We start from the raw sequence: 12974 nt of genomic DNA on the forward strand, positions 1-12974 counted from the left end.
ACCATTAGGTATAACATCTACTTATATTTTTGCTATCACACACACACACACACACACACACACACACACACACACACACACACACACACACACACACACACACACACACACACACACACACACACACACACACACACACACACACACACACACACACACACATTACCTCTGCAAATAGACCAGGCATGTACACAGCTTTACGTTCTACATGATATGATAGTGAAGACCTATTCCCTTTGTTCCTGTGTGATGAAGGGCTGTTTTTCTACAGCAGGCCCAAAACAATATCGCATTGTCTCTGCATTGCATAATTATTTAGCGAAGATAATTACAGTTATTGAGTACTTCTTTCGCCACTCAAATCAAAATATAGCGGTTTTGAGAATGTCAGTATACTATTGTATTGTATTGATTTGTCTATGCTTTGATCTCACAATAATGAAACATGCAAAGTTGATAACAATCGTTTTTTCAATTTTGAAACCACAAGAGTGGAATGCGTGTTGGTGTGGGCTCCAGTGCTCTGTGAAGTGTGGCATTGCATTCTGTTCAAGCGGCTGCTCGATCAGCACCATGGACAGCGTCAGTCAATAGTGCGCTACAGGTCTGAGGACGTTTGCTGTACACTACTTTATTATTGACCGATTCTATCACGATTACTTTCCTGATGCCTTTTCGACCTTGCATGTCATTTGCAAGCCTAAACTCGTAGCCTATATAATAAAAGTGAATACATACGCGTATACAATGCAATATTATTTATTAGGCGGGACATCATATAATTGGGATTTTTCTGTTGTTATTTTCACAATGTACATTTGTGAGCAACGTCACTGGACACAATATCAGTTAAAGCTACGCAGATCCGAAATGTAGAACACACCATAATGTGAATATGTACTTTATAAATTAGATAAATATTTTTTTGTAAAAGAGTTTCTATAGATGTCTCCATTGGCTGAAATATGTCGCTTTTTTAAAAATCTTTTATATCATCTCTGGATAGTTAGGCAGCCTATATTTGCCTTCTTTTCAATATGTTCAGCATCCAAACGGAACACCATGAAAAGCACAAAACAAAAACATTATTCCATTCCTGCAACAACAAAAAAGTCTTCGACGTGAAAGCGCTCTTCTTCTCCTGGACGTCCATACGAATTCCATACACCTCACTTGACGGAAACATTATTATTTAAGGCTACACAAACACAAAATAGAGAGAGCATTGGTAAATACACGTTAGTTCGGGAAGTTTTAAGCTTTTCGATTCATACAATATTATTCTCATCTGTTCAGCAGTCAGGGTACACAGAGGTAGACTGACTTGACAGTCTGTTGACAAAAGTTAGATGACTCCCAAGCGATAAAATCCAAATAATCGACAAGTGGTAGGCCTATACATCACGGGTAGATCGATTCGAGTATCCTTCCAGATAGGGTTTTAGTCGATGGATTTGGATGTACGAACTCCATGGAAACGTTAATGTTTGAATGAAATAGATACTGTAAAGTGTGTAGTGTGTACACATACGAATCTGTCTTCTTCCTCTGACAGTTCACTTCAAATAAAATAGCAAATGTTTTTTATCGTTCCTCAACCATGGAGGAGTCACGTTTGCGATTTCCGTGATCACATATTAAATTATAGTGGAAAGACTAGGAAGCCTGAGAACGTGGAATATTTCCATCCGCCCATGAGCGTGCCCCGTTCCAGCTTCAGATACACTCGGTCTTCGCGCTCCAACTGCAGAAGAACGCCGTTGCTTGCCGCCTCCCGAGTGACGTCCTGGTCACCGGCGAAAGCTGATATGATCGGGTAGTCGTTCTGCATCAGGTTGACCTGGGGTAACAGAAACAGCACGATCATAATTCAGACCTGTTACATCGTAGGCCTACTCTGTTTACGCACCAAGTAATGTACCCATTTGGGTAGGCTGCTCCACGACATACAACACACTAAAGTAGACTAATTAGGCCTACAAAACAGAAAACTTTGAATAGAGATCATAGTGAAGCAAATGTTGACAATTTGTCTTACCTGTATGGTCTGTCTGTTGTAGACCTTGACCACATGAAAACCGAAGCTGTATATTCCCCTCCTTGGCGCCTGGAAGACACTCGCTTTCAGATCGAAATGGTTGCCGATGTTCACTAAAGCCTGAAACACAAAGTGCGTCAACATGACGCACAATCAGCACCCAGAGTCAAAGAGTAACAGACTGAGACACGGCAAGGGTTAAACTAACCAAAATATCAAGCACTTACACTCTGCATGTGGTGACCTTAAGGCGCAACGCATAATCAATTGGCCAACGCTGTTTGCCTGTAGGCTACAGCTCACTGTTTTACAGTTGGACAATATATGTTTCTAATTGAAGACGATCAACGCAGCTGTAAGATTAGCTAATAAGGGGGGGGCGGTAATTAACGTAATACTGTCCATAGTATCCCAGCTCACCAGCGGGGCGCAAAAAAATACTCCACTTGATGTTTGAAGCATTTACAGCAGCAGTCACTTCTATAGTAAACCCCGCAGTGTCTGCGTCCCTCGAACCTACAGCATAGCTAGAACGGACTAGATACAACAGCTGACGTCTTTTCAAATCAACTTGCAACGAGCTGCAGCTTTAATGAATAGGCTAGTTGGGGAAAATTACGCACGACGATCACAATGTTCCCATTATCATGTTCTGATCCCCAGAACTGCTCTCAAGTTATTTAATTAAAGAGACACAAGGGAAATGTGCGCGTCTCCAAACGGATCAACGCAACCCACGACAAGTTATCATAACCTTTTATAGGAAGACAATAATGTTGTAGCAGCTCCCGAAAAATTTATATTAAACAACTTCTTCTTAATCCCCACATTAATTATCTATCCAGATAGGGACAATATTTGCATGCGCAAATTCCGGGGACGGCTGACCTGGTCAAAGTAGATGGTCATTGACGTGTTGCTCATGTCGGAGGGCTCGTGATTCGTCCCGCGCACCGCGGAGAAAGCTACCTTGGCGCCGGCCGACCGGACGGATATCCCGAGCGATGAAGTCACCCCGCCGTCCGACGACGGGTTGGAGTCGCAGACCACCAGACACTTCCCCTCCAGTACGATGGGTTCCGTGTCATTCTGGCCGGCGATGCAGCGCACCACGCCGTATCCCATGAGAAGGCTGAGCGCCAGCATGGCACAGGGGCCCGGGCAGCGGGCTGGCACCATCATGTTCTGGTCGGAACGCTGATCCTTCCTGTAAACACTGTTCCTGGCCGGCAGCTCCTTGGAGGTTTGATAGGACGTGATCACCTGGTCCAACCTCAGTCCTCTCTCTCGCTCTCTCTAACATGCACACTTTAACACACACACACAACCTATATTGCTCACACTCCCCTCCCTCCTGTGCGTTTCAGTTGATGTGAGGCTGTTCTTCAGACAACTGGTGTGGTGTTTCCTGGTGATTAAGAGACAAATAACAACAGATTTATGACAGAGCCCATTAGGTGTTTAAGAGACAGACTACTACATTGAGTGCTAAAACATATTCACTGGGATCCTCCTAGAACTAGATACAACTCGTGCGTAATACGCACAGAAGGTATTTTGTAGGTGCGTCAACTATATGGTATTTTATTTAGGCTATATCATTTATATTAATTCATATTAGTCAGAATTATCACTTCCCATGCACGTTAAATAATTGTGGAATAAAAAAATATTTTTTTGTATATTTCTTCCTCTCAAGTTTAATTTGGCTACTCTAATACTAGCCTACTCTTTTCTAACACAAGCACCAAACACCATAGCCATCTGTTTCCCTGAAAAGGCGCCTGGACGTTACCTGTCGTATCCATAGCGTCTCTCTCTCACTCCGCATAGGAAGCAGCGCGCAGAGTGAACTGAGCAGTGAGCTCGCCTTCTGTGCTGAAAATGGATCCCCCCTCTCTTCCTTTTCGAGGGCGACTCACGCCCATCCTTTATATTCAAGTACAGTAGAATGTCGACAGCACCGCGTACAATGACTCCCCACTCACTAGTGGGATAGTAGAACAAGCACACGTCTGGATTAATGAGTTTGTTTACATAACCAGTTGAATGTTGTGAGATCATACATCACCGGACCTCACGGGACAGCAGAGTTCACGGCTGACTCCCGGTGTGCAGCGGCAATTTATTTCCCCCTGTCTTGTCGCGCGCTGATTAATCAGAGATGAAAGGGTAAGACAAGAGGATATCATTGCTTTTTTTTGCGCTATTCCTATAATTGGTTATGCATGATGTCACTAATTTGAGCTCAAAGATGGCAGTTTTACAGGAGACACAGCGAAATACTTGTGCGACACCAAACGGTAGAAAGGCGACACTGTCCGCTGGTCTTTTCCTCCTCACCGCAGGCGCATGGGGAACTTGTCTTTGACTCACGAGGAGACTTGTCAAACTACCATGCTATCCTGTTTTGATTTACAATGCTTGTGTTTCTGATGCAAAAAAAGAAGGTTAAATTGAACAGCAACTTGCAGTCTCTCATTACCACTACGCTGTCATTAGCTATAGCAGTGGGGGGAATTACACGAGTCTATATTGCTTTGCGACCTTCCAATTCATAAACAGGGTATCTATGAATATTGATATTATGTCTATCTGATATTACTGATAATATTGGCTGGAGGGACGATTGGGCGGGATTCAGTTCCATTTGTGTGTCTTGCATTAAACATGTACAGTGAAGAAACATGTGATTTCAGTTAATTAATTTGGCTTAAAACGGTTAATGAATAATCATTATTTTTTTATTTTTTGAACCTTTATTTAACTAGGCTATAACAAATTCTTATTTACAATGACCTCCTAAGAACAGTGGGTTAACTGCCTTGTTCAATGGCAGAACGATAGATTTTTACCTTGTCAGCTCGGGAATTCGATCTAGCAACCTTTTTGGTTACTGGCCAACGCTCGAACCACTAGGCTACCTGTCGCACCATTAACACTTTGGAATCCCTCACACCAAGGGCCAAGGGTTTACCCATCCTGATCCTAACCACGTGACCGGACCAGGAAAAACTCTGCTCCCTATATACAATGTATTATATGACGTGTAGGCCGTTATTGTAAATAATAATTTCTTCTTAACTGACTTGCCTAGTTAAGTAAAGGTTAAATAAAAAAAGTATTATTATTATATATAATGTACACCTCACCTACCCCCAGCCCTACCCTCTCTGCCCAGCCCTGTCCAAACATGTCATAATAACTTTGAAGAACTCTGCAAAAGGGTCCCTATCATGGTTCCTTGTCTCCGATGGAACTAAGGGGTTCTTCCTCAGAACTGCTGAAGCTTCACCTAACCTCCCCAATGAGCTGTCACTCTGCAGCTCTAAGATTAGCTAATTGGCCAGATAACATTTGAACATTTTGGCCATGTTCTGTTATAATCTCCACCTGACACAGCCAGAAGAGGACTGGCCACCCCTCATAGCCTGGTTCCTCTTTAGGTTTCTTCCTAGGTTCTGGCCTTTCTAGGGAGTTTTTCCTAGCCACCGTGCTTCTACACCTGCATTGCTTGCTGTTTGGGGTTTTAGGCTGGGTTTCTGTACAGCACTTTGTGACATCAGCTGACGTAAGAGGGGCTTTATAAATACATTTGATTGATTGATCTATAACGCAAGGAGTTCAGATTCATATACTATGATACGTTTGATTAACCCAGGGAAGAGAGGAGGCAGGAAGGATTGGAAGCAGGAAGGATTGGAAGCAGGAAGGATTGGAAGCAGGAAGGATCGGAGGCAGGAAGGATCGGAGAGGAGAGGAGAGGAGAGGAGGGGGAAGGTGTATCGTTAAGGATATTTTAGGTACAGTATGTCATCCATATTTTAAATGCAATTAAAATTAGATTTTTTGACCAGAGGTTGTGTTAAAATATCATATTTAAGCAATAAGGCACGAGGAGGTGTGGCCAATATAATATATAGCACGGCTAAGGGCTGTGTCCAGGCACTCCGCAATGTGTCGTGCTTAAGAACAGCCCTTAGCCGTGGTATATTGGCCATACACCACAAACCCTTGCGGTGCCTTATTGCTATAATAAACTGTTTACCAACGTAAAAAAGTTTTTTGTCATACCCGTGACATATGGCCTGATATACCACGGCTGTCAGCCAATCAACTTTAAGGGCTGGAAACACCCAGTTTATAATCTTCTATTTAGCAACGTCATCTGTTAATCCATTTTTTTTCTATTCATTCATTTAAATTCTTCCGTCCACCCTCCACCCATCACCCTCCACCCATCACCTTCTAACCATCACCCTCCACCCATCACCCTCCATCCATCACCCTCCACCCCTCACCCTCCATCCATCACCCTCCACCCATCACCTTCTAACCATCACCTTCTAACATCACCCTCCACCCATCACCCTCCACCCATCACCCTCCACCCATCACCCTCCATCCATCACCCTCCATCCATCACCCATCACCCTCCACCCATCACCCTTCACCCATCACCCTCCATCCATCACCCATCACCCTCCACCCATCACCCTTCACCCATCACCCTCCACCCATCACCCTTCACCCATCACCCTCCACCCATCACCCTCCATCCATCACCCATCACCCTCTAACCATCACTGTCCAACCATCACCATCCACCCGTTCACCATCACCCTCAATCATCACCCTCTAACCATCACCCTCCACCCATCACCCTCCACCCATCACCCTCCACCCATCACCCTCCACCCATCACCCTCTAACCATCACCGTCCAACCATCACCATCCAACCATCACCCTCCACCCATCACCCTCTAACCATCACCGTCCAACCATCACCGTCCAACCATCACCCTCCACCCATCACCCTCCACCCATCACCCTCCACCCATCACCCTCCACCCATCACCCTCCACCCATCACCTTCCACCCTCCACCCATCACCCTCCACCCATCACCCTCCACCCTCCACCATCACCCTCTAACCATCACCGTCCAACCATCACCCTCCACCCATTCACCATCACCCTCAACCATCACCCTCAATCATCACCGTCCACCCATCACACTTCACCCATCACCATCCACCCATCACCCATTTCTATAAGGCATATAACAGCTTGGAATGCTGTATGAAATCTGAAATATTTTGACATCATAATCATCAACACACTGGAAGCCTTATCTGTTATTCCACATGCATGTTCCTTTATCTGTTATTCCACATGCATGTTCCTTTATCTGTTATTCCACATGCATGTTCCTTTATCTGTCATTCCACATGCATGTTCCTGTATCTGTTATTCCACATGCATGTTCCTTTATCTGTTATTCCACATGCATGTTCCTGTATCTGTTATTTCACATGCATGTTCCTTTATCTGTTATTCCACATGCATGTTCCTGTATCTGTTATTCCACATGCATGTTCCTTTATCTGTTATTCCACATGCATGTTCCTGTATCTGTTATTCCACATGCATGTTCCTTTATCTGTTATTCCACATGCATGTTCCTGTATCTGTTATTCCACATGCATGTTCCTTTATCTGTTATTCCACATGCATGTTCCTGTATCTGTTATTCCACATGCATGTTCCTTTATCTGTTATTCCACATGCATGTTCCTTTATCTGTTATTCCACATGCATGTTCCTTTATCTGTTATTCCACATGCATGTTCCTGTATCTGTCATTCCACATGCATGTTCCTGTATCTGTTATTCCACATGTATGTTCCTTTATCTGTTATTCCACATGCATGTTCCTGTATCTGTTATTCCACATGCATGTTCCTTTATCTGTTATTCCACATGCATGTTCCTTTATCTGTTATTCCACATGCATGTTCCTTTATCTGTTATTCCACATGCATGTTCCTGTATCTGTTATTCCACATGCATGTTCCTTTATCTGTTATTCCACATGCATGTTCCTGTATCTGTTATTCCACATGCATGTTCCTTTATCTGTTATTCCACATGCATGTTCCTGTATCTGTTATTCCACATGCATGTTCCTTTATCTGTTATTCCACATGCATGTTCCTTTATCTGTTATTCCACATGCATGTTCCTTTATCTGTTATTCCACATGCATGTTCCTGTATCTGTCATTCCACATGCATGTTCCTGTATCTGTTATTCCACATGCATGTTCCTGTATCTGTTATTCCACATGTATGTTCCTTTATCTGTTATTCCACATGCATGTTCCTGTATCTGTTATTCCACATGCATGTTCCTTTATCTGTTATTCCACATGCATGTTCCTTTATCTGTTATTCCACATGCATGTTCCTTTATCTGTTATTCCACATGCATGTTCCTGTATCTGTTATTCCACATGCATGTTCCTTTATCTGTTATTCCACATGCATGTTCCTGTATCTGTTATTCCACATGCATGTTCCTTTATCTGTTATTCCACATGCATGTTCCTTTATCTGTTATTCCACATGCATGTTCCTGTATCTGTCATTCCACATGCATGTTCCTTTATCTGTTATTCCACATGCATGTTCCTTTATCTGTTATTCCAAATGTACTGTATGTTCCAGGCTGACATGGTAAAAATCTGTCATTCTGCCCCTGAGCAAGGAGGTTAGCCCACTGTTCCGCGGGCGCCGAAGACGTGGATGTCGATTACGTGTGGAAGACACATTTCAGTTAAAGGCATTCAGTTGTACAACTGACTAGGTATCACCCTTTCCCTTTCCCTTATCTGTTATTTCACATGTATGTTCCTTTGCATTGAAACATCTCTTCTTTTCCAACCACTATCCCTGCTGTCATGAAGGGAATGAACATGTTTAGCAGTGTAACATGTGGAGTAGAAATCTCCTGACAGCTAACTGGTGTGGGAGCAACTGTATACATACACAACATATAGTTGAAGTCGGAAGTTTACATACTTAGCCAAATACTTTTAAACTCAGTTTTTCACAATTCCTGACATTTAATCCACGTAAAAATTCCCTGTTGTAGGTCAGTTAGGATCACCACTTCATTTTAAGAATGTGAAATGTCAGAATAATAGTAGAGAGAATTATTTATTTCAGCTTTTATTTCTTTCATCACATTCCCAGTGGGTCAGAAGTTTACATACACTCAATTAGTATATGGCAGCATTGCCTTTAAATGGTTTAACTTGGGTCAAACGTTTCAGGTAGCCTTCCACAAGCTTCCCACAATAAGTTGTGTGAATTTTGGCCCATTCCTCCTGACAGAGCAGGTGTAACTGAGTCAAGTTTGTAGGCCTCCTTGCTCGCACACGCTTTTTCAGTTCTGCCAACACATTTTCTATGGGATTGAGGTCAGGGCTTTGTGATGGCCACTCCAATACCTTGACTTTGTTGTCCTTAAGCCATTTTGCCATAACTTTGGAAGTATGACTGTGGTCATTGTTTAGTTGGTAGACACATTTGCGACCAAACCTTAACTTCCTGACTGATGTCTTGAGATGTTGCTTCAATATATCCACATACTTTTCCTCCTCATGATGCCATCTATTTTGTGAAGTGCACCAGTCTCTCCTGCAGCAAAGTACCCCCACAACATGATGCTGCCACCCCCCGTGTTTCACGGTTGGGATGGTGTTCTTCGACTTGCAAGTCTACCCTTTTCCTCCAAACATAACGATGGTCATTATGGCCAAACAGTTCTATTTTTGTTTCATCAGACCAGAGGACATTTCTCCAAAAAATACCTTTCTTTGTCCCCATGTGCAGTTGCAAAACGTAGTCTGGCTTTTTATGGCGGTTTTGGAGCAGTGGCTTCTTCCTTGCTGAGAGGCACTTCCAGGTTATGTTGATATAGGACTCGTTTTACTGTGGATATAGATGCTTTGTACCCGTTTCCTCCAGCATCTTCACAAGGTCCTTTGCTGTTGTTCTGGGAGTGATTTGCACTTTTCGCACCAAAGTACGTTCATCTCTAGGAGACAGAACGCGTTTCCTTCTTGAGCGGTATGACGGATGCGTGGTCCCATGGTGTTTAAACTTGCATACTATTGTTTGTACAGATGAATGTGATACCTTCAGGCATTTGGAAATTCCTCCCAATGATGAACCGGACTTGTGGAGGTCTACCAATTTTTTCTGATGTCTTGGTGATTTCTTTTGATTTTCCCATGATGTCATGCAAAGAGGCACTGAGTTTGAAGGTAGGCCTTGAAATACATCCACAGGTACACCTCCAATTGACTCAAAGGATGTCAATTAGCCTATCAGAAGCTTCTAAAGCCATGACATCATTTTCTGGAATTTTCCAAGCTGTTTAAAGGCACAGTCAACATAGTGTATGTAAACTTCTGATCCACTGGAATTGTGAATCAGTGAATTATAAGTGAAATAATCTGCCTGTAAACAATTGTTGGAAAAATCACTTGTGTCATGCACAAAGTAGATGTCCTAACCGACTTGCCAAAACTATAGTTTGTTAACAAGAAATTTGTGGAGTGGTTGAAAAACAAGTTTTAATGACTCCAACCTAAGTGTATGTAAAATTTCGACTTCAACTGTACATAGCAGTGATAGGCCAAACATCCACTGTATTTAATCAAATAGCCTATCAAACTGTGTTTTGTTCATCTACATTGGAATAAAACTATTTGTCCTTATGAAAACACAGGACATTATTAACCTCCACCAGTTATCCAAGTCACATCAGCAAGTGACCCACTGGCCTTGCAGTTGTAAAACACCAGACATTATTATAAACGTGTAACTAGACATAACATCTTCATTACAGCTACCCAACATGCACTCCTCTATCCCTTCCTTTTTCCCCTCTTACCTCCCTCCCACTTCATTTGACAAATATCACACTGTCAGTGCTGAGTGACAACCGAAGCAAAATCATGGCGTCAGACAGCCCAGAGCAGTGTTCGACCCGCAGGCCTGCAGAAGGAAGAGTTACAGCTACAGACATTAAATGTCAAGAAGAAGAGCGGGCATGGGGTCATGGGGGGGTCACGGGGACATTACCAGAGGCTGCCTCGGCCCTGAGAGAGGCCAGCAGTGGTACACGGCTATGTAATCAGGCGAAGGGACTGGCAGTAGGGAGGACGTTACAGCTATCTGCAGTGACAGCTATCTGCTGCCAAGCAGACCAGCTCCCAGGACTAGGGGGGGATCCCGACCCTTCGCAGTGCGCTGCCGTGTCTGTCTAAGAGCACACACATTTGCTCTAATGAAAAGAGACTTATCGTTAGTGCTGCTGGTGGTGGCTGGCTGCCGTTGTTAATCTCTGGTCGTTATTTAGAACGCAGTTGGCTTGGTAAATATTAGTATTAGTGAGATTAGAAACACGGTGGTAATGGAAGAATTTCCCCTGGTGGAGTGTTTGATTTGCCATGATGTGATGAGCTAGGCTTTGATTAAGCAATCAGGGTTGCGATAGTTATGATGTGTCGAAGATGAATTTATGTTTATTTGATTATTCCTTTAGTTCCAATGGCTGTAGTTGGATGTAGATCAGATAAGACCAATCCCCACTCTGCTATATTCTCCAAAGTGCCCAAATACCTTGTGCAGTGTATTAGAAGGAACATGGTGTTTGTGCAGTGTATTAGAAGGAACATGGTGTTTGTGCAGTGTATTAGAAGGAACATGGTGTTTGTGCAGTGTATTAGAAGGAACATGGTATTTGTGCAGTGTATTAGAAGGAACATGGTGTTTGTGCAGTGTATTAGAAGGAACATGGTGTTTGTGCAGTGTCTTAGAAAGAACATGGTGTTTGTGCAGTGTATTAGAAGGAACATGGTGTTTGTGCAGTGTATTAGAAGGAACATGGTGTTTGTGCAGTGTATTAGAAGGAACATGGTGTTTGTGCAGTGTATTAGAAGGAACATGGTGTTTGTGCAGTGTATTAGAAAGAACATGGTGTTTGTGCAGTGTATTAGAAGGAACATGGTGTTTGTGCAGTGTATTAGAAAGAACATGGTGTTTGTGCAGTGTATTAGAAGGAACATGGTGTTTGTGCAGTGTATTAGAAAGAACATGGTGTTTGTGCAGTGTATTAGAAGGAACATGGTGTTTGTGCAGTGTATTAGAAAGAACATGGTGTTTGTGCAGTGTATTAGAAGGAACATGGTGTTTGTGCAGTGTCTTAGAAAGAACATGGTGTTTGTGCAGTGTATTAGAAGGAACATGGTGTTTGTGCAGTGTATTAGAAGGAACATGGTGTTTGTGCAGTGTATTAGAAGGAACATGGTGTTTGTGCAGTGTATTAGAAGGAACATGGTGTTTGTGCAGTGTATTAGAAAGAACATGGTGTTTGTGCAGTGTATTAGAAAGAACATGGTGTTTGTGCAGTGTATTAGAAGGAACATGGTGTTTGTGCAGTGTATTAGAAGGAACATGGTGTTTGTGCAGTGTATTAGAAGGAACATGGTGTTTGTGCAGTGTATTAGAAGGAACATGGTATTTGTGCAGTGTATTAGAAGGAACATGGTGTTTGTGCAGTGTATTAGAAGGAACATGGTGTTTGTGCAGTGTATTAGAAGGAACATGGTGTTTGTGCAGTGTCTTAGAAAGAACATGGTGTTTGTGCAGTGTATTAGAAGGAACATGGTGTTTGTGCAGTGTATTAGAAGGAACATGGTGTTGGTGCAGTGTATTAGAAGGAACATGGTGTTTGTGCAGTGTATTAGAAGGAACATGGTGTTTGTGCAGTGTATTAGAAGGAACATGGTGTTGGTGCAGTGTATTAGAAGGAACATGGTGTTTGTGCAGTGTATTAGAAGGAACATGGTGTTTGTGCAGTGTATTAGAAGGAACATGGTGTTGGTGCAGTGTATTAGAAGGAACATGGTGTTTGTGCAGTATATTAGAAAGATCATGGTGTTTGTGCAGTGTATTAGAAGGAACATGGTGTTTGTGCAGTGTATTAGAAGTAACATGTTGTTTGTGCAGTGTATTAGAAGGAACATGGTTGTCACGTTCCTGACCTGTTTTCCCTTGTTTTATATTTATTTAGTATGGTC

General features: G+C 42.8%; 1 protein-coding gene across 3 annotated transcripts; it reads right to left on the minus strand.

The window, feature by feature from the left end:
• Positions 1-743: 743 nt before the first annotated feature.
• On the minus strand, positions 744-4250 carry LOC129858971 (cerebellin-2-like). 3 transcript variants are annotated; one of them, XM_055928241.1, is made up of 5 exons: positions 4115-4239; positions 3834-4025; positions 2927-3446; positions 2039-2158; positions 744-1840 (listed from the first exon to the last, which is right to left on the minus strand). In XM_055928241.1, exons 3-5 carry the CDS (start codon positions 3218-3220, stop codon positions 1643-1645), a joined length of 612 nt encoding a protein of 203 aa, XP_055784216.1. In that variant the 5' UTR covers positions 3221-3446; positions 3834-4025; positions 4115-4239; the 3' UTR covers positions 744-1642. The 3 variants fall into 3 exon arrangements, with proteins under 3 accessions (XP_055784216.1, XP_055784217.1, XP_055784215.1); XM_055928242.1 differs by having other exon boundaries at positions 3008-3446; positions 3834-4250; XM_055928240.1 differs by having other exon boundaries at positions 3834-4239.
• Between the last annotated feature and the right edge of the window lie 8724 nt (positions 4251-12974).

This window comes from Salvelinus fontinalis, chromosome 7 (assembly GCF_029448725.1).
Source record: "Salvelinus fontinalis isolate EN_2023a chromosome 7, ASM2944872v1, whole genome shotgun sequence".
Taxonomy (NCBI): domain Eukaryota; kingdom Metazoa; phylum Chordata; class Actinopteri; order Salmoniformes; family Salmonidae; genus Salvelinus; species Salvelinus fontinalis.